Genomic DNA, 25,272 nt, shown 5'->3' with positions numbered 1-25,272 from the left:
GGGGCAAAACCTTTCCCCCGTTATCTAGTTTGCACCAGGACTGATGGAGATACTTTCACCAGTGTCAAACCTTTATTCTTTGTGGAACACATTGAAGACAAGTTCGGCGAAGTGGACTCCCTGAGCAAAATGCGGTCGGGTTCGTTGCTGATAAAAACTGCTTCGGCTGCCCAATCTGCGGCCCTTCGTGCCTGTACCCATCTTGGCACAATTCCCGTGTCCATTACCCCTCACCAGTCTCTAAATATGGTACAAGGTGTGATTTTTCACAGAGACCTCATCCTTCAAACTGATGAGGAACTTCGGGACAATCTCGGACGGCGGGGTGTTCACTTTGTTCGGCGTGTTCAGAAGGGTCCTAAAGATAATCGTATTGATACTGGTGCCTTTATCCTGGCCTTTGAAGGGGATACCCTTCCTGAGAAAGTTAAGATTATGGTCTATCGCTGTGATGTGAAGCCGTACATCCCACCTCCTATGCGGTGTTTTAAGTGCTTGCGTTTTGGCCACATGTCTTCTCGCTGTTCCCAGGACCCTCTCTGTGGTGACTGTGGACGTCCACTCCATGAGGGGAGTCCCTGTGTTCCCCCTCCTGTATGTGTAAATTGTCATGGTAGTCATTCTCCACGTTCAGCAGATTGCCCAGTCTATAAGAAAGAAAAAAAGATACAGGAGTATAAGTCCCTTGATCGTTTAAGCTACACAGAGGCCCGTAAGAAATATGCACGATTGCACCCTGTGTCCATGACATCTAGTTACGCCTTGGTTACATCTTCATCCCTTCCTCCCCCTTCCTTACCCCCATCCCGGACCCCTCTCCTTCCCCACTCCCCTGCGGCTCCCACACCTTCTCTGGGCGCTGCTCCCCCTCCCCAGCCGGAGAAGTGTCCCACTCCTTCGGCGTCTGCCGGTCAAGGGCGCCTCTCCCAGGATGCCCCTTCCCGGCACCTTCCAGGTCAAAGGTCTGCTGCAGCGCGGCGACCGCGAGAGCCGCGGTCTATCGGCCCCCAGGTCGCCCGGTCTCTTTCTGTTCCTGATCTTGCTGCAGCTGGCTCCATTATGCCACACAGCCCTCCTCGATCTCAGCCTGAAAAGAAGAAGAAACATAAGTCCCGGGACAAAGAGCCTCTGGTGTCACCGGAGGTCCCTTCCCCGACTTCACAACCGGATTCTGACCTGTCGTTTGTGGATGTCGCCCCCTCCTTGTCGGTGACGGGTGGGGACCCGGCGGTATGACTGGATTTAGCGTGTTCAGCCCTCATTTAAACCATCGTTCTGTGGTTCTCCAATGGAATTGTAATGGCTACTATCGTCACCTTCCGGAATTGAAATCCCTTCTTTCGTCCTACTCAGCAGCTTGTGTGGTTCTCCAGGAATCTCATTTTACTGATGCTCACTCACCGACCCTCCGTGGGTTCCGTGTTTTCTGTCGAAATCGGGTCGGACCCTTGCGAGCTTCTGGTGGCGTTTGTACGTTGGTCCGTACAGACATTGCTAGCACGTGGATTCCTCTTCAAACTACATTGGAAGCGGTTGCTGTTAGGGTCCACTTAGACTCTGCAGTCACAGTATGCAATCTTTATCTCCCTCCTGACAGGACTCTTACACCTGCTGCCTTAACCACCCTTCTTCAGCAACTTCCTCCCCCCTTCCTCCTCCTTGGGGATTTTAATGCTCATCATCCTTTGTGGGGCAGTGCCTTTCCATCTAGACGAGGTCTTCTTATAGACCAATTTATTGCAGACCACGACCTGTGCCTTCTTAATGATGGCTCCCCTACTCATTTCAGTGCTGGTCATGGTACCTTTTCTGCCATTGATCTTTCTCTTTCTTCTCCCTCTCTCCTCCCTTCATTACACTGGTCGCCACACGACGACCTTTGTGATAGTGACCATTTCCCATTGATTATCACGCTCCCTTCCCGCTCCCCGATGGACAGGTTACCTCGTTGGTCTTTCCACCGCGCCGATTGGCCTCTATACACTGCACAGGTCGAGTTTTCTCCCTCTTTGTCGGGTTGTATTGATCACGTCCTACATGACGTGTCTGACGCGATTGTTCGCGCTGCTAACCTTGCTGTCCCGCGCTCATCTGGACAGTTTCGTCTTCGGCAAGTCCCGTGGTGGAGTACGGCCATTGCCATTGCCATCCGTGATCGCCGTCGAGCTTTGCAACACTTTAAGAGGCACCCTTCTGTAGCCAGCCTTTCTACCTTTAAGCGCCTTCGCGCTAAAGCCCGTTATTTAATCAAACAGAGCAAGCGGATATGTTGGGAATGATTCGTTTCTTCCCTTGGTTCCACTGTCCCTCTGTCACGGGTATGGGCTACACTTCGCTCTCTCCAAGGTTGCCATCGGCAGTCCACCCTCCCAGGCCTTCACCTCCCAGATGGCATTTGTACGGACCCATTAGTTCTCGCAGAACATCTTGCGACCCATTTTGCAGTGGCATCAGCGTCGGCCTCCTATCCAGCTGCTTTCCTTCATCAAAAACAGCAGGCTGAAGCTGTCACCTTATGTTTCACCACTTGTGAGTCAGAATCTTACAACGAACCTTTCACTGAATGGGAATTTCTTTCTGCTCTATCTTCTTCTCATGATACGGCCCCTGGCCCAGATTCCATTCATAACCAGCTGCTTCAACATCTCAGTGCTCCACAACGGCACCATCTTCTTTGGGTGTTTAACCGTATCTGGCTCCAGGGTGACTTCCCTTCTCAGTGGAGGGATAGCATTGTGGTTCCTGTCCTTAAGCCTGGTCAGAACCCCCTATCTGTTGACAGCTATCGGCCAATTAGTTTGACCAATGTTGGTTGTAAGTTACTTGAACGGCTGGTAGCCCATTGGCTCACTTGGGTCCTCGAATCTCGGGATCTATTGTCCCCTTACCAGTGTGGCTTTCGAGAGGGACGATCTCCAATCGATCATTTACTTCGCTTGGAATCCGCAGTTCGGCAGGCTTTTTCCCAGCGCCGCCATTTGGTTGCAGTGTTTTTTGACCTTTGCAAGGCCTATGACACGGCCTGGCGCCATCACATCTTACTAACCCTTCATCAGTGGGGTCTTCGGGGCCCACTCCCGATTTTTATCCGCCAGTTCCTGATCCATCGGTCATTCAGAGTTCGAGTTGGTACTGCTTTTAGTTCTCCACGGACCTAGGAGACGGGCATCCCACAGGGTTCTGTCTTGAGTGTCCTTCTTTTCCTCATTGCTATCGATGGACTTGTGGCCTCTGTCGGTCCCTTGGTCGCCCCTGCCCTGTATGTGGATGATTTCTGCATTTGGGTTAGTTCCTCCTCGATGCCATCTGCAGAACGGCAGCTCCAGGTGGCTATACGGCGTGCCTCTGCATGGACCCTCTCACACGGGTTTGAATTCTCTCCTTTAAAATCGCGGGAGGTCCACTTCTGTCGCCGTACTACGGTCCACCCTGATCCAGAGCTCTATCTCGCTGCACAAAGATTGCCTGTGGTTCCACAGTTTCATTTCCTAGGTCTTCTTTTCGACAACAAGCTCACTTGGCTGCCCCATATCAGACTCCTGAAGGTAGGATGTTTCCGTAAACTCAATGTCCTTCGCTTCCTTGCCCACTCCTCTTGGGGTGCGGACTGTTCCCTCCTCCTCCGTCTTTATCGTGCTCTAGTTCTGTCACGTTTGGACTATGGTTGTCAAGTTTATGGTTCAGCTGCTCCTTCCACGCTGCCGGTGCTGGATCCAGTCCACCATCGTGGTATCCGTTTGGCCACCGGTGCCTTCCCTACTAGCCCTGTTGATAGTCTCCTGGTTGAAGCTGGGATCCCCCCCCCTTTCTGTTCGGCGGTCACAGCTTCTGGTGTCTTATGCCCTTACAATCCGTTCTTCTCCCGCCCATCCTTCCTATTCTATCCTATTCCCAGACCATGGACGTCGTCCGCCCGACTCCCGCCCTCGGGCGGGTTTACCGGTTGGGCTGCGCCTTGCGTCTCTTAACCGTGATTTTCGGCTTCCTTCTTTGTCCTGTCTTCCTCGCTCCCTCCCCTCCACTCCTCCTTGGTTAGTTCCTCGGCCTCGAATTCGGATGGATCTCCGCCGCGGTCCGAAAGATTCCATTCCCCCGGTGGTGTTTCGTTCCTTTTTCCGCCAAATTTTATGGGAGTTTCGGGATGCTGTTGTTTTTTACACTGATGGCTCTAAATCTGCTGATCATGTTGGGTATGCCTTCACGTCCTTTGTTGGAACAGAAAATCATCTGCTGCCACCCTCATGTGGGGTGTTTACTGCGGAATTGATGGCAATTTCCCGGGCCCTTACCTTTATTAAACAATCCCAACACAACCGCGTTTTGTTATGTACGGACTCGATGAGTGGCCTTCTTGCTATTGACCGGTGTTTTTCGCGCCATCCCTTGGTCTCTGCCATCCATGACCATCTCGCTGATCTTCACCGTGCTGCTTGTTCCATTGACTTCCTATGGGTCCCGGGCCATGTGGGTATCCCGGGTAATGAGCTCGCTGATCGTTTGGCTGGGGGAGCAGTTACTTACCCCCCATTTTCTGTAACCCCTCCTGCAGCGGATTTACGGCTTCACATCAAATCCCACTTTGCACAGTCATGGGCCCATTCTTGGGAGGCTACTCCACTGTCTAATAAACTTTGTGCAATTAAGGTGAATCCAGGCCCATGGCGTTCTTCCTTTCGCCTCTCCCGCAAGGACTCGACCACACTGTGTCGTGTCCGGATTGGCCATACCAGGCTGACCCATGGTTTCCTTTTGCGTGATGAGCCACCCCCGCTATGTGGTTGTGGAGCCTTCCAGTCAGTGGCCCACATTTTGGTTGAATGCCCCCTTCTTTTGGCTCTGCGTGCTAAGTACAGACTCCCCCACACGTTACCTTTGATGTTGGCTGACGATTCCCGGATGGTCTCTCTGGTTCTAGGTTTCCTCCGGGAGAGTGGTTTTTATTCTCAGTTTTAAAGTTTTTAATCTCCCTCTGGTGTTGGGGCAGGGCGGTGAGTGTTTGGGTGTCTTCCACTGTAGGCAGTGTTCAGAGATTCCCGATTCACCTCCCTGACCGGAATCCTCTTTTCTTTCCCTTTTACTCTGTTTTTACCCCTTCTTTTTAAGGCTTGGTAAGTTTTTCTATTCCCATACGTACTTTCTGCATTATAGCAGTTGTACCTTTTAAGTCACAGGTGGTCTTGCCTATGCAGCTTCAGCATAGTGTTGGGTTCGTTCTCTTGCCAACTTCCCTCATTTGTTTTTACTAATGACAACGTGACTGCCCTTTTACGTTTCCCCTTTTTCCGTTTTATTGTTCTGACTTTTCTGAGATGTCCTGTTAGCAGAATGGAGTCTATTTGAAACAAGGGACTGATGACCTTGCTGTTTGGTCCCTTTAACCTCAAACAACCAACCAACCAACCAACCAACCAACCAAAGTCAAGGAACATGGCACCAACCTGAGCATTATTGTCTACAACATTAAGCATCTTATGGAAGAACAGAATGAGCTGAGTTTTTCATGATATATTTTTGGAGAATTCATGTTGATTTTGATAGAGGAGATTTTTGTTCTCTAAAAATGTAATAATTCTTGAGCACAAAACTGGTTCCATAATTTTACAGCTGATTGATTTCAATGATATAGGCCTGTAATTATGCGAATCTGTCCTACGACCCTTCTTGAAAAAAAGGAATGACCTCTGCTATTTTTTTCAATCTCTAGGTTCCCTTCATTTCTCCCCTGTTCTATGATAAACTGCTGCTGTAAGAGGAGCATGTCTTTCACATAATCTTTGTAGGATCTTGCAGATATCTCATCTAACTCTGATGCCTTTCTACTACTGACCTATTGTAGTTGTTTTACTATTCTGTGTTTGATTATCTCAGTATCTGCCATTTTGACATTTGTATGATGATTGAAAGGATGGGCCATATTACGATCTTCCACAGTGAAACAACTATGGAAGATCAAATTCCGTATCCGGTCTTACCTCTGTTATCTTCCATTTTGGTGCCTTTGTGGTCACTGAGGAACTCAATAGATGATTTAGAACCATTTACCGGTTTTATGTAAGACCAAAACCCCCTTCAAAGTCATTGAACGGATGTCTTGTTGCTCTCCGTATGTTCATTTTCGTGGTGCAGAAATCTTCTGGCAAGTCGTGGGTCTGCCTCCAGTCTTGTGAATGTGATATGCCTCGCCTCCCCTCACCCCCCTCCCTCTGCCGTCTATCCCCCCTCCTCCCATCCCTGTCCCGTAATCTCTTTTGTGGCTATGTGTGTGATGCACATGGGGTTCTGAGTTGTTGCAACCTCTCTTCTCTCCCAGGCTGCTTTCCCATCCCGATGTCCACTGCTTTCCATGCTAGCTCCTCCCTCTCCACCTCCTCTATCTCCCTTGGTGTTTCCCTGTATGACAACCCAGCCATTCCTTTATGCTCTTGTCTTGCTTATTCACTCTCCCTTTTATTTTTTTGTTTTGTCTTTTTCAGGTTGCCCTTGGTGTTTGACCCCCCCTTTCTAAATTGTTTCTGTAGTGTGAGCCACTTGGGGAAGAACTCTCTCCCTAGCATCTCCAGTGTGGGTTGTTCCCCCAGCCAGGCAAGTACCACCGTGCCAGGTAGCCCTGGCTACGACTGGGTGGCACCCATGGGGTGACTCCTGATCATAGTGGGTTGTACCAGGCCAGATGCTCTGCACATGTAGCATGTTAAGTTCCACACTTCTGGCCACTTGTCTCGGACCATCTCATCAGAAAGGAACAGTTCTCTGCCTGGCCCTTCTCTTGGTTCCTCTGCCTTCTCATCACTGGCCATCCTCTAGGAGGAAGGCCAGGTCCTCCAGATTGGGGTGAAACCCTTTTCCCCTTACCTGGTTTGTTCCAGGACAGATGGGGAAATTTTCACCACTATTAAACTCCTCTTTTTTGTCGAACACACAGAAGATAAGTTTAGTGAAGTAGACTCACTCAGTAAGATGCGATGTGGTTCCCTACTGATTAAATGAGGTTCTGCCAGTAAGTCAGCCTCTCTTTGTGTTTGTGGGCACTTAAGACATCCTGGTGGTCATCACTCCTCACTAGTCCTTAAATATGACCCAGGTTATTATGTTCCATGCGGATCTCGTCCTTCAGTCTGGTTAGGAACCAAGGACTAACCTGGCACTGCACGACATTCATTTCATCTGGCGAGTCCAGAGGTTCTAAGGACAATTGTGTTGATATTGACACTTTCATTCTGGCTTTTGAGGGGGATACCATCCGAAAGAAATAGAGTTTATGGTTTACCATTGTGACGTGAAACCCTTTATCCACCTCAATATGCTGTTACCAGCATCTCTGTTTTGGTCACATGTCTTCGCAATGTGATGAGGCAATTGTGGGTGCACTCTCCACATGGAGAGCCTCGCACCCCACCATCCAAATGCATGAACTGATCTGACTTTTACTCTCCTCACTCTCTGGATTGCCTGAGCAATGAAATGGAAAGGAAGATTCAGAATAGAAAACTCTTGACTGTCCATCTTACTCTGACCCGGTGTCTTTAATGTCACCCTTCTCTTTTGTTGCATCTACATCTACATCATACTCCGCAAGCCACCTAATGGTGTGTGGCGGAGCGTACTTTCGGTACTACTATCTGATCCCACCTACCCTGTTCCACTCGCAAATAGTGCATGGGAAGAATGATTGTCAGTAAGCCTCTGCATTTCGAGAATTTTCTCCTTGTGGTCAATATGCAAGATGTATGTGGGGGTAAGTAATATGTTGTCTGACTCCTGAAAAGTGCTGTCTGGAAATTTCAATAATAAATCACTCCGTGATGTACAACGCCTCTCTTGTAATTTCTGCCAGTGGAGTTTGTTTAGCGTCTCTCTAACACTCTCTCGCCAGCTAAACGATCCCATGACAAAACACGCCACTCTTCGTTGGATCTTCTCTATCTCCTCTATCAGTCCTATGTGATAGGGATCCCAGATAGATGAACAATACTCAAGAATCTGGTGGGAAAGTGCCTTATAAGTCACTTCTTTCATGGATGATTTACATTTACTTAAGATTCTTATGATGAATCTGAGTGTGGTGTCTGCTTTTCCCACTATCTGTTTTATATGGTCATTCCACTTAAGGTCGCTCTGGATGGTTATGACTAGATATTTTACAGCAGATGCTGTCTCCAAGTGTTTGTCTTTTCTATGTATGCGCAATATGTTACATTTATTTACATTCGGGGTCAACTGCCAGAGTCTGCACCATTCATCAATTCTCTGCAGGTTGTTCTGCAAATTCTTACTATCTTCTGGCATTGCTACTTTGGTATAAACAACTTCATCATCTGTGAATAGCCTTAAAGAGCATTTGATGCTTTCTACTAGATCATTTATATATATTGTAAACAGCAATGGTCCTATCAAACTTCCATGTGGTACTCCGGATACTACCTTTACATCTGTCAATTTAGTTCCATTAAGAGCGACATGTTAAGTTCTATCTGCAAGAAAGTCCTGAATCCAGTCGCAGGTCTGCTCCGATACTCTGTAAGCTCTTTTTTTTTTGTTTTGTTTTGTTCTTTTTTTATTTATTATTATTATTATTATTATTATTATTATTTTTTTTTTTTTCATTAAACAGCAATGTGGGACATTGTCAGATGCCTTACTTGAAATCAAGGATATAGCAATCTGAGTTCCGCAGGATCTCTGTTTGTAGAATCCATGTTGATTTTTATAGAGGAGATGTTCATTTTCCAAGAACGTCCCAATTCTTGAGCATAAAACATGTTCCATAATTCTACAACAGATTGACATCAACGATATAGGTCTATAATTGTGTGGATCTGACTTACGGCCTTTCTTAAAAATGGGAATGACCTGCGCTTTTTTCCAGTCGTTAGGTGCCATTCGTTGCTCAAGCGATCTACGATAAATTACTGCTAGAAGGGGAGCAAGTTCTTTTGCATAATCTTTATAGAATCTAATAGGTATCTCATCTGGTCCCTAAAGCCTTTCCACTACTAAGAAATTGTAGCTGCTTTTCAATTCTGCATTTGGTTATTTCAATATCTGCCATTTTGATGTTCACACGACGATTGAAAGGAGGGACAGTATGCAATTTTCCGCAGTGAAACAACTTCGGAAGACCGAATTCAGTATTTTGCCCTTCTCTCTTTCATTTTGGTGCCAGTGTGTTTGCTGAAAGAATGAATAGATGATTTTGACCCACTTACTGATTTTACGTACGCCAATATCTCTTATGGTTTTTACTCAGGTTGGTTGATAACGTCTTACTTTCAAAATCATTGAGCGCGTCTCTCCTTACACTCATTTTTGCTTTGTTCAACTTTTGTTTGTCAGCTAGGGTTTTACTTATCTTGAGTCTGAAATGAAAGGCTCTTTGTTTATGTAACGCTTTTCTAACACTGCTATTAAACCATGGTGGATCTTTCCCATCCCTTAAGACTTTACCTGGAACATGCTTGTCGAGGGCATATTGAATGATGCCTTTGAATTTTTTCCACTTGTTCTCCACATCTTCATCCTCATCATTGAATATTTGGTGCTGACTGCTGAGAGATTCTGAAATTTGTATCCTGTCACCCTTGCTGAGCAAATGTATCTTCCTACATTTCTTAACATTCTTTGTAGGACCTGTTATCATAGATGCTGTCACAGCCTTATGATCACTGATACCTTCCTCTACGTTAAGTGATTCAACAAGTTCAGGTCTTTTTGTTCCTTGGAGGTCTAAGACATTACCCTCACGAGTTGGTTCTCTATCTATCTGCTCAAGGTGATTTTCGGACAAGACATCCAGAACAATGCCACACGATTCCCTGTTTCTGGCACCAGTTTTGATGGTATATAATACTCCCAATCTATACCTGGCAAGTTGAAGTCACTCCCTATTACAACTACACGGTCAGGAAAATTACTAATGATATTCTGAAAGTTCTGTCTGAAGCACTCTACAACTACAGATCCTAACCCAGGTGGTCTGTGAAAGCATTCGATCACCATTTTTGACCATTCTTTGATACTCAGTTTCACCCAGCTTAATTCGCATTTGGAATCCGTGATAATCAATTTCACCCAGATTAATTCACACTTGGAATCCATGATAACCTCACTAAATTTTGTCTAACTTTTTACTGCAATAAACACGCCACCACCTATGGCGACTAACCTGTCCTTACCATAAACAATCCCATCTGGACTTAGGATTTCGTTGTCTGGCTTCAACCAGCTTTCTGTTCCTAATACTATCTGTGCATTATAACCTTCAGTAAGCGATACTAATTCTGGGGCCATTTCTTGGATGCTCCTGTAGTTTACTAAAATCATATTAATCTAGTTTATCTCTGACCTGCAAGAACCGAGATTCTCTGAGGTCACTTAGGCTGAATTAGTAGGCAAATCATCTTTGCTCCAAGGGAGGAGTCCTCTAGCCTAAGAAAGCCCCAAGTGCATGTCACACGTACTCCACTTCCTGCGTGTAGTGCACACCTGACCTTTTAAGGGGAACCCTAAAACTCTGCAGCCGATAGTGGAGGTTGAGAAATTCGCATCCGATACAATTGCAGAGCCGTCTGAGCCTCTGGTTTAGAGCTTCCACTCTGCTCCAAACTAGAGGACTGCAATCAACCCTGGGTACGATGCTACAAATAGACAGTTTAGCCTACAACCTATGTGCGTTGCTAGTTGCCTTCACCAAATCAGCCAGCTGCCGAAAGGAGCCGAGGATGGCCTCAGAACTCAAGTGGCAGGTGTCATTCCTGCCGACATGTGCAACTACATGCAGCCGGTTGCACCCAGTGTGCTTGATAGCCACCAGCAGGGCCTCCTCCACATCACAGATGAGACCTCCCGGCAAGTGTACTGAATGCACTGTGGAATCTTTCCCACCTTGCCTGCTATCTCCCTGTGGTGCTCCTTCACCTGCCTAACATTGTAGCTCCCAATGACTAGCATACCCACCCTCTGTACTTGTCTGGAATGGCAGGAAAATCGACCGCTGACCCAACAGGAGAGGCATCCCGTGCTGGCTCAGAGTTATCAACAACGCTGGGAAGCACTTGTACTTGTTGCTAAGATGTAGGGAGCCAGTCTATTCCCACTTTCACCTTCTGCCCAGTGACACGCAAACCCTCCACTGTCTGGCACCCACTCTGGAGTGAGGACAGGCCGGTGAGATGTTGTGTATCAGAAGCCGCAACGACATCTGGGTCACCAGGGGATTCCAGTGACACCAAAGGTGTCACAGGTCTTGTCACTGGCACCCCGATGTCACTGCAACTTCGAGCATTAACTAGAAGCTTGTCAGTGGTAGCCAATTCAGCTTCCAGCTGTTTATGGACGGCAGCCAACTCTCCTTGTGTCTGCTCACAACAAGCCCAGTCCCTAGCCATATTGTACTGTGTGTAAAATAGATATAAGGTCTCAAATGGTGCTACTGACTTTGAAAATATACCAAAGGAGAATAAAGCAACACTAAAAGTTGATGTGTAGATTTCTCACTGTTCTCTGAGACTGCAAGCTATTAAACAGAAATAAATTTCTCTACATGGAAAATTTAAACTAGGAAGCCGCCCTGCACAAGGATATTCACAAGACTTACACAGAAACAAAAACTATGGTTAATTTTCTAACACAGTAAAGTACACACGTACAGGTCATTTCTTTGCAGAATCACATGAACAAAAACCAAAGACTAAATTAATTTACAGTTTATAACACAAGTGCTGCCGCTGCTCTGCTGTACGTCCTCTCGGCTCGGCGGCTGCTGCTACACTGCATCCATGTTGTCATCGTCGTTCTGTCTCCTATACCCTATACCCCATACCTCTTCCCTTTTCCCTTTCCTCCCCCTGAGTGGTTCCCATTTCCTCCCCTCATGGAACTGCTCCTCCTCAGAAGAAACCCTCTTCTCTGACACCTGCCAGGGATTGTCTCCCTCAAGAAGTCCCCCTCCCTGGTGTCTCCAGAACAATAAGCATATTCCCAGAATGAGATTTTCACTCTGCAGCGGAGTGTGCGCTGATATGAAACTTCCTGGCAGATTAAAACTGTGTGCCGGACCGAGACTCGAACTCGGGACCTTTGCCTTTCGCGGGCAAGTGCTCTACCAACTGAGCCACCCAAGCACGACTCACGCCCCGTCCTCACGGCTTACTTCTGCCAGTAATAAGCATATTACTTCTGCGGGTCCGGGAGTAAGAATAGGCCCGAGGTATTCCTGCCTGTCGTAAGAGGCGACTAAAAGGAGTCTCACACGTTTCGGCCTTTATGTGATGGTCCCCTGTAGGGTTTGAACTACATTCTTCAAAATTTTTCCAAAGAGCAAGCCAATTGGGGAAGGGCGCCTTACATGGTGCATCATGTCCATCGTGCCTTGAGATCTATAGCCCGCTTTCTCATCGTCACACCGCAGTCCCTTCATTCTCCATCTCTTGGGCGAGCACACCTTCCTGGGTGCATTTTCCACCATGCACTCTGCAGTGTTGCTTTATGTGCCAACGATGCACCTGACTCCAGCACGGTAGCCAGTCCGTTGTAGTGGGGCCACCATGTACCCTATTGGTTGTAGCCCTCTGACAACACAGGGAGAGCTCTGCTGTTGCCTGTGCTGTTAACTCCCCATGTATGCCAAGGAGTAGATGCCTGTCACCCTAGGACATCGGGACTCCCGGCAATGGCCATCCTGCCAGGTGGCCTTTGCTGCAAGTGGGTGGCACCCGTGGGGAGATCCCCTGGTCAGAGTGGGTGGCATCAGGATGGATGATGTGCAATGAAGCGTACCACATCATCACTTGCTGGTGATCAAACACCGGCAGTCTCTAAGTGTTCTAAGACTCAGTACAATGCAAGGAAGTACGACCCTAAATCATTCCCCTCCCAGGCCACACCAATGGGAGGAACGCCAGGCTAAGCATGGCAGTGAACATTCACCGCGGTACCTCGTATGTACAAGAAATGATGGACTTTTTTGTTTTGATGAAGCCACTGTTTTTTGTAGACCATGTAGAGGACAAGTTTGGGGGGGGGGGGGGGGGGAGCTTGTCCAATATGATGTGATCAGGGCCAGTCTTGATAAAAACAGCATCCTCTGCCCAATCACGGGCGTTTCTTGCTTGTGACAAGCTGGGGGATGTTTACGTTATCATCATGCCCCATAAGAGCTTTAATATGGTCCAGGGTATTATATTCCACAGGGGCCTTCTTTTGCATTCTGACAGTGAGCTGTGCACAAACTTAGAGTGATGAGGCATTTTCATTTTGTCCGGCACATCCATCGGGGTCCGATGGGTTGCTACCATTGCCTTCATCCTGGCCTTCGAGGATGACACATTGCCCGAGAAGGTCAAGGTGATGGTCTACCACTGTGATGTAAAGCCATGTATCCTCTCCCTATGCGGTGCTTTAAGTGCTGGCCATATGTCTTCCCACAGTATTCCCAGCGTCACTTGTCGAGATTGTGGTCGTCCATCACATCCCAATAGTCCATGTGCCCCACCTCCCATCTGTGTCACTGTGTCAACTGCCGAGAGCATCGTTCCCCTTGCTCGCCAGACTGCAGGATTTTACAGCGCAAAAGGAAAATCATGGAATACAAGACCCTGGACTGACTGACCTACCCTGAGGCTAAGAGGGAATCTGAGCCCCTACATCTTGTGGCTGTGACCTCCTATTACACCGCCACTACGAGAACAGTTGTAGCCCCATCTGTTCTGCGAATTCTCATCGACTCTCCAAGCCAGAGGACTACACCTGCCCACTTGATGGTCTGGGGGACTTACCTCCTTGTTGCTCCCACACCACCTACCTCGGGAGCTGCACTGATTGGTCAACTCCCTAAACCTTTCATACTTTTGGGAGATTTTAACACTCATAAAGCCTTGTTGGGTGGCACTGTGCTGACTGGCAGAGGCAGATGTGTCAAAAATTTACTGTCACTACTCGATCTCTGCCTCTTAAATACAGGTACCCCCACAAATTTCAGTATGGCACATGGCACATATTTGGCCATTAATCTCTCTGTTTGCAGTCTTGGCCTTCTCCCATCTGTCCGCTGGAGAGCACATGACAATCTGTGTGGTAGTGATCACTTCCCCATCTTCCTGTCACTGCCCTAGCGTCAGGCCCATGGGCGCCTGCCCAGATGGGTTTTACACGAGGCGGACTAGGAAACTATCACCTCTGCTGTCACCATTGAATCTCTGGCACCTGGTAACATCGATGTGATGCTTGAGCAGGTGACTACAACTATCATTTCTGTGTCAGAAAACATGATCCCTCGCTCTGTAGGGTGCCCACGGCGAAAGGCAGTCCGTTGGTGGTCGCCCGTAGTCGCTGAAGCAATTAAGGAGCATTGACAAGCTCTACAGTGACATGAGCAGCACCCTTCCCTGGAACACCTCATAGCTTCTAAACAGCTCTGTGCCCGCGTTCGCCACCTTTCAAACGATGGAAGCAGGAGTGTTGGTAGAGATACGTCTTGGCCATTGGGTGCCATACGTCACCTTCCCAAGTCTTGGCAATGATAAAACGTGTTTTCGGGTACCAGACCCCAACAGATGTTCCCGGTGTTAACATAAATGGCATGTTATCTACCGACGAAAATGCGATTGCCGAGCACTTTGCTGAGCACTATGCTCGAGCCTCTGCATTGGAGAATTACCTCCCAGCCTTTTGCACTCTCAAATGGTGGCTGGAAGGGACCCGGGTTCGATTCCCGGCGGGGTCAGGGATTTTCTCTGCCTCGTGATGACTGGGTGTTGTGTGTTGTCCTTAGGTTAGTTAGGTTTAAGTAGTTCTAAGTTCTAGGGGACTGATGACCATAGATGTTAAGTCCCATAGTGCTCAGAGCCATTTGAGCTGGAAGGGAAAGTGATGTCGTTCACTACATGCCCTATTTACAGAGTGGGAGCTCCTCATTGCCCCGGCACATTGCCCTGACACAGCTCCTGGGCCAGATCGGATCCACAGTCAGATGATTAAACATCTCTCATCTGACTATAAGTGATATCTCCTTGTCATCTTCAACCGGACCTGGTATGATGGCATCTTTACATCACAGTGGTGGGAGAGCACGATTATTCCGGTGCTCAGACCTGGTAAAAACCCGCCTGATGGATAGCTATTGGCCCGTCAGACTCACCAATGTTCTTTGTAAGCTGCTGGAACATATGGTGTGTTGGCGGTTGGTTTGGGTCGTGAAGTCACATGGCCTACTGGCTCCATGTCAGGGCGGCTTCCGCCAGGGTTGCTCTACCACTGATAATCTTGTGTCCCTCAAGTCTGCCATCTGCACAGCCTTTTCCAGATGCCAACACCTGGTTGCCATCTTTTTTTATTTACGAAAAGTGTATGACACGACCAGGCGACATCATATCCTTGCCACATTATACGAGTGGGGTCTCTGAGGCCCGCTCCCGATTTTTATCCAAAATTTCCTGTTGCTTCGTACTTTCAATGTCCAAGTTGATGCCTCCCATAGGTCCATCCAAATCCAGGAGAATTGAGTCCTACAGGGCTCTGTATTGAGTGTCTCTCTATTTTTAGTGACCATTAACGGTCTTGCAGCAGCTGTAGGGCCATCTGTCTCACCTTCTCTGTATGCGGATGACTTCTGCATTTCTTACTGCTCCTCCAGTACTGGTGTTGCTGAGCGGCGCCTGTGGGGAGACATTCACAAGGCGGAGTCGTGGGTTCTAGCCCACAGCTTCCAGTTTTCAGCCGTGAAGTCATGTGTCATGCACTTCTGTCGGAGTCGTACCGTTCATCCAGAACCAGAACTTCATCTTAATGATGATCCAGTCACTGTAGTGGAGGCATATTGATTCTTAGGACTGGTTTTCGGTGCCCAGTTGACTTGGCTATCTTACCTTCATCAGCTTAAGTGAGAATGCTGGCAGCACCTCAGTGTTCTCCGCTGCCTGAGCAACACCAACTGGGGTGCAGATTGCTCTATGCTGCCGCACCTCCACAGAGCTCTTGTTCAATCCCGCCTTGACTATGGAAGTGTGGTTTATGGTTCAGTGGCACCCTTGGCGTTGCGTTTACTCGACGCAGTGCACCACTGTGGTGTTTGCCTAACGACAGGTTCTCTTAGAACGAGTCCAGTGACAGTGTCGTGGTGGAGGCCGGAGTCCCTGCATTGAAGGTTAGGCGTGCACAACTGCTTGCCAGTTATGTTGCACACATTCATAACTCTCCTGTGCATCCGAATTACCATCTCCTTTTCCCACCCATGGCAGCCCATCTCCCGCATCGGAGGCCCAGCTCAGGGCTAATGATTGCAGTTTGCGTGCGATCCCTACTGTCTAGACTGGAGTCCTTCCCTTTACACCCTATACTTGAGGTCCATTCACGTACACCTCCATAGTGTATACCTAGGCCGCGGCTTCACCTGGACCATTCACATGGTCCTAAGGACTCAGTTAACCCCACGACTCTCCACTGTCACTTCATCTCGATTCTCGACATGTACCGGGGCCATGAAGTGGTTTACACTGATGGCTTGATGGCCGGTGGTCACGTTGGCTTTGCTTATGTTCATGGAGGACATGTAGAATAGCACTCCTTGCCCGATGGCTGCAGTGTTTTCACTGCAGTGCTGGCGGGCATATTTCGTGCTCTTGAGCACATCCGCTCATGCCCAGGTGAGCCATTTCTCCTGTGCACTGACTCCTTTAGCTATCGACCAGTGCTACCCTTGTCATCCTTTGGTAACGACCATCCAGGAGTCCATCAATGCCGTGGAACGGTCCAGTTGTTCAGTGGTGTTTGTTTGGACCCCAGGTCACGTTGGAATCTCAGGCAACAAACTCGCTGACAGGCTGGCCAAACAGGCTACGCGGAAACTGCTTCTGGAGATGGGCATGTCTGAACCTGACCTGCGTTCCGACTTACACCGTAGGGTTTTTCGGTTTTGGGAGATGGAATGGCATAACAGTATGCACAACAAACTGCGCATCATTAAGGAGACTACGAATGTGTGGAAGTCTTCCATGCGGGCCTCTTGCAGGGAATCAGTTGTCCTCTGCTGGCTCCGCATTAGCCACGCTTGAGCGACCCACGGTTACCTCCTGCGCCATGAAGGCCCGCCTCAGTGTCGGTGCGACGCCCGGTTGACAGTGGCCCGTCTTCTCGTGCACTGTCCCATGTTGACTGCCCAGCAACGGAATCTTGGGTTACTGGGCTCATTTCCACTAATTTTATCTGACAATGCCTCATTGGTTGATTTAGTTTTACGTTTTATTCGTGAGGGTGGGTTTTATCATTTGATCTAAGTTTTAGCGCATGTCCTTTGTCCCTGTGTGTCTTCCAACCTAGTGCTTTTAGGGTGGAGTTATCAATGTGTTGCAGAGTGGCTGGCTTCTCCTTTTTATTCTTATGGACAGCCATGGGCATCTGCTTTGTTGTTTTACTCTCTTCATCCCATTTCTTGCGTTTGTGTGGTTTTCTTGTCCCCCTTTTGTCCATTTACATGTTTGTTGCCCTTCATCGTTCTTGTGAGTTTTCCTTTCATTCCATTTTGTGTTGTCAGCCTTGTTTGTTTTTTTCTCACACTTGAGACATTGTTTTATTTGGAACAAGGGACTGATGACCTCATAGTTTGGTCCCTTCCCCCCGCCCCCCTCCCCCTTTTAATTCAACCAACCAACCTGTTCCAAGTCAGAATGGGAGTCTTTCTTTGTGGGTCTCAAGGCCACTCGTTCTGTTTCAGGTCCGGATATTGCTGCAAGTTAATTCTTCTAGCCCCTCAAAGGAGGAGAAGAAGAAGATGCGTAAGGCACAGATGAAATCCCCCCTCCCCCCCTGCCCCCCTTTGACGTTCCAGAGGATATTGTCCCCTCCATCTCAATCAGGGTCCGATCTTACACTCAAGGAGGTCACTCCATCCTTACCGGTGATGGACAGTGACTCAGCACAATGATCGATTTTGGCCCATTTGACATCCACCCACATCTTGTACTACCCTCCTCCAGTGGAATTGTAATGGTTACTGAAATGTCCAAACATAAGAGGGACAAAGGATAGGAGACGTGGAAGGGCAAACCCAGGTTGAGCACATCATTTTTCCTTAAGAAATTACAAATTAGTTTCAAAATATGCCAACGCTCAGAATAAGAATTCAAACCACAGCCTTCTCTTGAACCTGATATATAATAATGAACAGAAAGTTTCTCTTTCATAAGCAGTCTTTTAAAACAAGACAAATATCAATTTAAATGACAAGCTTCACTTACACAGGCAAATTTAAAAGGGAGAAACAATAATAGAAATAACTACTCTTTATCACAATAAGCAGGCTGAAGCCACCCTTACCCCTGCAGAGGCTACTTTTAAAACTTGGTAGACAACAAGTTAAAGTAACCCAAAATTTTAAATGGCTGTAAGGCCCTTAAATAAAGCCCACACAAGTATAACAATGGAATTACGTAAAGATTCCTAAATTAAATTACACAACAACCAAGAACAAGAATCAGTCCTCCAATAAAGAAGGTGAATTTAAGTTTGGTAATCTTCCAAAGAGTTAAAAGAAGTGTGCAATCAGTGAATTAACGATGGAATTTAAACGTTTGGAAACTTAAGTACCGTAAATGTTTTTAAACTCAAGCACAGAAAATAGATTTGTAGGTTTGTTACACTAGCTCACAGCAAGACAGGGCAAGCCTGAAAAGCCAGTTACTTAAAACCACCCATCAAATAGAATATCTGGAAAACTTAAGTTGTTCAGTAGCTGCAGCTGTGTTGAAGGCAACACATTTCCTGAGTGAGCGAATTGTTGCAGCAGTGAAAGCTGGTGCCACCACTTGAGAACTGGAGTCATAAGCTTTGAAGATGCAGTTGTGTCATCCATCGCCCCCCCCCCCCCCCTTCCCACCCTCCCAAAAGACAGCCACCTGCTGGAAAGGTGACACTCACCTGTTCTTTGATTACCAGTACCCATTGCATATTGATTTCAGGGAATCTGTTTCTCCTTACTAGGGAACAGGGATATGTAAAGCTGGTATAATCATTGTGTACAATTAGGATGAAATATCTGGGAAAACTTTGACAAGTGGTGCTTGTGCTTCATGATAACGCATGTCCCCATACCACAAATTTCATAATGCAGAAGTTACACTAACTCAACTAGGAGACCCTCGAGCACTTGCCCTAAATTCCTGATCTCTCCCCATGTGATTATCGTGCCTTCGGGCCATTACAAAAGGCCTTGAAGGCTCAACAATTCCTGTTAGACAAGGATGTGCAGCAGGCAGTTACGGACTTCTTCATCCAGAAGGATACAGCGTTACAGCAAATGGGTATCTTCAACCTGGGACATTGGTAGGATTATTGCCTCAGTGCTCATGGTGATTTTCCTGCTTGGCATAATGATCCTATACTGTAAAGACTTCAAATGGAAACTTTCTGATCACCCCTTATACTATTTGGCATTATTGATATTTTGGCTTCCAATTCTCAAGGCAAAACCTAAACACTCTCATTTGCTTGTTCTTTGATATAATGATGGTAACAGGTTGCAAATGATATGGTACAGCTTGTACTATTTACTTTCATGCATTTGAATCTCATGTGTACATCTTCAGTGTTTGTAATTCCAGGAAACAGTGTATTCAACATTTATTGAAGATGAAAAGTATGATTAGATTAATAGACCATATTAACATAGTTTTCTGTGACGTGTGTGATTTTGATCACTGTTTTTCTCAGGTGGTATCACTATTCCTTTATTTTACGCTTAACCCAAAACCAGCAGTTGGATTCCTTGAAGCACCTCGCTGCTGCATGACAGGCAAGGAGCAGGTAGTCAATCGTTTCCAGGTGGTTGAGAGTCGTTGGGGCTACAGTGGCACAAGTGACCGCATCAGGTGAGTCAAAGATTAATTAAGGTTGCATTATTAATGATAAACTTTGTTAAATTGAGAAGGCCTACATATAGTTTATAATGACTTTTTTGTATATTATTATATAATATTTTGGACCGGTATCCAGCATACACTTATCAGACCAGTAAAAGATACCTAAAAATAGTATGTAATACATGTTGTAGGATATATGCTATGAGAATTGGAGTCTGTTTATAATGTTATGTTAGATGCTGTAGTACTTACATATATTTTGCTTTTAATTCTTCGTATTAGTTTTTGCTGATCGTATATGAATATTATACAGTTTCTACCACATTATCATGTGAGCTTAAATGAGCCTCATTGTACTTTATATCAGTGACATATTTTGTTGTTGAAGGTAACAATTCTTGTGTACTTTATCTTTGTTTTGGTTATGTATATGATCTGTGTTTTGCCCATTGCTAACAAATATATAAAAATATAGGTAGTGTAAAAATAAATTGTGTAAAGTCTGTTTAGTTTTGTTTAAAAGATTGCTTCATTATAGGATGAAGATATTTGTAAATTTTTGATAAAATGTTTAGTTTTTAGATCTGTTTGTTCATTTAGATTACCACTTGGATATTCTTTCATGTGAGTAAAAATTACTGTGTGCTGATTTATTGTGTGTGTGTGTGTGTGTGTGTGTGTGTGTGTGTGTGTGTGTGTGTGTGTTTCCTGGTTAAATGTTGCCTGCTTTTGTATTTTATTGTTTATTTTTACTGTATTTGCATCATACCTATTCTTCTGTGAAATTCATTTTGTAGTGTTCAGTTCTTCTGTGTGTAGTCATGTTTATTCGTAGGTGTTATGTTCAGTCTGTGTAGTAACTATCTGAAACTGGCCTCCTTATGAGTTATGGGCTGATTGGATTGGTCATTATCCATAACTTATGACTTACGAATGTTGGTGCTTGTGATTCCTAGAAATCATGAAGTCATGTTTGGGGTTTCTCTCATATATGGTGAGATCCAAGAAATTTAGTTTTTCATCTGTTTGTGTTTTAATAGTTAACTGTATTTATGGTTGGATAGTGTTATGTCCTCATGAACTTCTTTAATACGAAACTGTGATTCATCTGTTAGACAAATTATATCATCTGCATATCTGTACCAATATTTTATTTTGTATTGCTTTGGTTTAACTATTTTGTCGAAGATTTGATTTTATATGTGATTGATGGAAATGTCAGCTAAGAGGCCACTGATTAGGCATCCCATAGGTAGTCCTTCTTGAGAGTAAAACTTCTTGCTGAATGTGAAGTAGTTTTGCTCTATGATGAGCTTCAGTATGGCTGATATTTCTTGTATGTTTGTTGCAGGTATGTTTCCTTGTAGTTGCAGATTTCTATGATGTTGATGGTTTCTCCTGTTGGAATGTGTGTGTACATGGTAATTATGTCAAATGAAATTAATGTTGCTGTGTTTGGTATTTTTTCATTTCTTATTTTTTTCTGTTAAGTCATTTGAGTTCTTTAGGCATCTGTTTTCAGTGTGTTTGCATATTGTTTGTAGCAACGTGTCTGTTTGGCTAAGTAGTATATTGGTGCATTGGGAGAGTTTATTATTGGGCATAGTGGTATATCTGGTTCATGAATTTTAGGCAATGATTTTAGAGTGGGAGCCTTGGGATGTTTCTGTATCATTCTTTTAATCTCTGTGTCTTTGAAAATTGTTTCTGTTTTTCAAAGTTTTTGGTAAATTTATTTGGTGTTGCTTTGTTGGGTCACTTGTTAATTCTGTGATGTTGCTTTGGATGAATTCTAATGTTTTGTCAGTGTATTCCTTTTCTTTTAAAATAAAATTTAATTACCCTTGACAGATTTTGTGGTAATGGCGTTTTCCTGTATTAATTTTTTTTCTATACATTTTTTGTCATTGCATTTTCTGTTACGGTGATTATGTTCTCTTTGTGTTTTATTTCCTCAGCGACTAGTTCTTTTGTTACATTTGCATTTAATTCAGGTGCGTTCAGTCACTGTTGCTGTATGATGTGTTCAGTTTCTGTTATGAGATTCTGTGTTGTTCTGTGGGACCATTGTGTTTGTTATGTTTGGGATCCTTTTCAGTCAGACTGCTTTCGTGTTCAGAGAAATTTATCTGTTAGATTAATCACTCTTTTGTGAAAAGTGTGTTTGTTATATTGATGTTGTGATTGATGAGCAATTGTGTGAATTATAATTTTGGTGTTTCTTTTGCGGGATTATTTGTTTTCTTTCTATTACAGTATCTGTGTATGTTCTAAACCTGTGCATTAATTCATCAAAACTGGTGTATACTTTATATGAGTTGCTAGCTCCAGTAAGCAGTATGTATAGTTCAGTGTTAAATGCTTGTTCTTCGGAATACAGAGACCGGACTTCTTGCTTTATCCATATGATTTCAGCTTTATGTCTTGTCTGTTGTGCTGCAGATGGCATGTTGTTTACAGTTGTGATTACATAACTGGGTATTACTTTTAGGCCAAACATACTTTGTTGAATGTTATATCAACCCATTGGCTACTACAGACAGGCTGTCTGCATTCCATGCTGAGTGCAGCTTTGTTGTGGCTGTTTTGCTTGCCACCATAATGAAATGTGGTGAGAGATGGCATCCCGGCTCTTATGAAATACTTATCACCTAATATTAAGAAAACTGTTTGCTGAAAAAATTGATTTTTGCACATCTTACACTCTGATTACTTTGCTCAGTAAAGGACTGAATTTCTTTTTGTTATTCTTCTTAGTTACTGTATTCCATCAAATTAAGTAAAACATTACATGCTATTTTAAAGAGTTTACAGAGGTAAAAACACATTCCTTAAACTTTGCTTTGTTGCTTTTACCACATACATTGCTGCATGTAGATAAGATATCTAAATTTTATTTAAAATTCAGAGCAGAACAATATCTCATATTGTTCCCCAGTTGTTGATTTTTATATCCAATGAACAGTCGTGCACAAGAAATCCATTACCATCCCTGCAGGTCAGGAATTATGTGTCATATTTCATTCACCATTGGAGATATTGAAATGAATATTTTTGCAACTGATAGCATGCAAAGAGGGACATATGTTGTGTGACAAATATGTGAATCTTTTTATTCACCAAGATATGGATGTAAGTCATCCACAGCATTGAGTGGACAGTGGCTCAGGGTGCTTATCACAGTCAGTTGCACTGTAGGAAATCCCAAACGGCACGCATATACACTTCCACAGCACCTGGGGAATGCCAGAGCAGGATATGCATATACATCCACAGCAGCGAAAGGGTTAAGCATAGTTTTCTGAAATTTGATTGATATATTGTGGAATTTGTTGAAGAGCTGCGAAGAAAGGACCTGGCTCGGCATAGAAATAATCATCTTATGACTGCTGCAGTTCTTACTTCTGTGCTAGCTAAGAAAAAATGGAGAGGAATTCTGCTTAATGAAAGACACAGTTTTGTAGTTTTGTTTTCACCCAAATATGTTTCAGCACTTTTTGCACTATCATCAGTGAGTTTATTAGTTTGCTTTATACGTTGTCACATGTTAACCTCTAAGGAAACATTTGGTTCAAAATATTTACATTGATGAAATGAGCAATTGTTGACAAATCTCTTACATTCATTTGCATACAGCATAGAATTGAGACATATATCACTGAGTTGAAGCATTCTGTATTGTTTATTTGTGATATGTGTAAAGGTACTAGTTTCATAATAGATTTGGAAATCAAGTGGATGTATACATTTATATAGATGCCTGACATGGTTGGTTGTTTGTGCTGGTAGCTTTAAATCTTCTACACGATTTACAGCTTGTCATCTACAAACAGCTAAGTGGTTTGTAACTGTATCTGCAATTGTAGCTTTTTTGAAAATGTTGAAGGTATGTGCTGAATTTTCTTTACGTGTTTCTAGGTCTAGAAAATTTATTTTGTTGCTCTCCTCGTGTTCTATTGAGAATGTGATTTGGAGTGTAGGTAACTGAATTACAAGCTGAATGTGTATCTTTCTTGTTTAGTTCCACTTATTGTGACTAGTGTTATCAACATACCTTCAGTAGTACTGTATATTATTGTGCCTTTCTGCGTGCCCATTCAAGATAGCATTTTCAATTTTGTCAAGGAATATATTTGCTAGAGTGCCAGCAAGATACTTTCCGATTGCAAGACCTTTGTCTTGTCTGTTGCATTCATTGGTTGGTAAAAATAAAATCAACTAAGTTTAAGTAGTGAGATAAATTCATCTACCTTGGCCTTGCCACCAAATTCATCTAGCTTGGCCCTGCCACAAAAGTTTTCTTCAGTATTGTGAATAGTTTCATTGACTGGGACATGGATTGTTTGGCAATGTCTAGGGGAAATAATTTAGAATTTTCTGTGATTTTATGTCTTTAATTTGATGAATAAAGTCTGTTGAACTTTTGATTGTTTATTGTTTGTTACAAACATAATTTTGTATACGAAATAAACGAATGGGAAATGGTGGTTGGGAAACAGTGACTTCCAGTTGCACAGGGCATTTTGGAAATGCATTGATGAAAGTTGAAAATTTGTGCCAGACTGGCACTCAAACCTAGGTTAACCCTTTCTCATGAGCAGATGACTTAACCACTTCAGCCATCTGAACACGGCCTGTGACCGACCCAAATTTCCAACTTACCGCATGCTGCAAAATGGCATCACTTGTCCATTAACCCCCTACTCATAAATTATTCATTCCCATAGTGGTTCAGATGATATTAGTGCATGCACACTGAAGCAGATATCATGGAGCCATCACAGGAGAGAGAGAGAGAGAGAGAGAGAGAGAGAGAGAGAGAGAGAGAGAGAGAGAGAGAGAGAGAGACTTGGTCAGTATGTTTTTTTTTTTTTGTCTCTCTTTTATTTGTGCTCATAATTTAGGAGTGAACCCATCATTGTTACACACCATTGCTAAACAGTTTTGTTGAATAGGGTGCCAGTCTTGTTCGAAGCTTTTTAAATGAGTGCTGAAATCTGTCTATTGGTGTCTCTTGCCAGTACATTTCATTTTGTTCTTACTAAAAGTATTAATGTTTTATTAATGTATTCTTGTTTTCTGATTAGTATGACAGTATTTCCTTTGTCTGCTTGTAGAAGCATTGTTCTTTTTTGTTTTCTCATTAATAGCATTTATGGTTTCAGTTTCACTGGTCCGAGGACTGTTACTGTATTCTAGAATGAGCTTCCCACTTTGCAGTGGAGTGTGCACTGACATGAAACTTCCTGGAAGACCGAGACTTGGACTCAGAATCTTTGCCTTTCGCAGGCAAGTGCACTACTGATTAAGCTACCCAAGCGCAACTTACGACCCATCCTCACAGCTGTACTTCCATCAGTACCTCATCTCTTACCTTCTAAACTTCACAGAAGCTCTCGTGCTGAAACTGAAAGGCCAGCACACT

At 44.7% G+C, this 25,272-nt stretch overlaps 1 protein-coding gene across 3 annotated transcripts in view; it reads left to right on the top strand.

The window, feature by feature from the left end:
• The window catches only part of LOC124804904 (BTB/POZ domain-containing protein 2-like), a 90,082-nt gene that overhangs the window by 33,520 nt on the left and 31,290 nt on the right, over window positions 1–25,272 (top strand). For all 3 annotated transcript variants that reach the window (XM_047265281.1, XM_047265279.1, XM_047265280.1), the window contains exon 5: window positions 19,699–19,856. In XM_047265281.1, coding sequence (XP_047121237.1) covers window positions 19,699–19,856 — 158 coding nt within the window. The remainder of the gene's footprint in view (window positions 1–19,698; window positions 19,857–25,272) is intronic.

The sequence above is a fragment of the Schistocerca piceifrons genome, chromosome 7 (assembly GCF_021461385.2).
Source record: "Schistocerca piceifrons isolate TAMUIC-IGC-003096 chromosome 7, iqSchPice1.1, whole genome shotgun sequence".
Classification (NCBI taxonomy): Eukaryota; Metazoa; Arthropoda; class Insecta; order Orthoptera; family Acrididae; genus Schistocerca; species Schistocerca piceifrons.
This window is presented reverse-complemented; position numbering and strand designations above follow the sequence as displayed.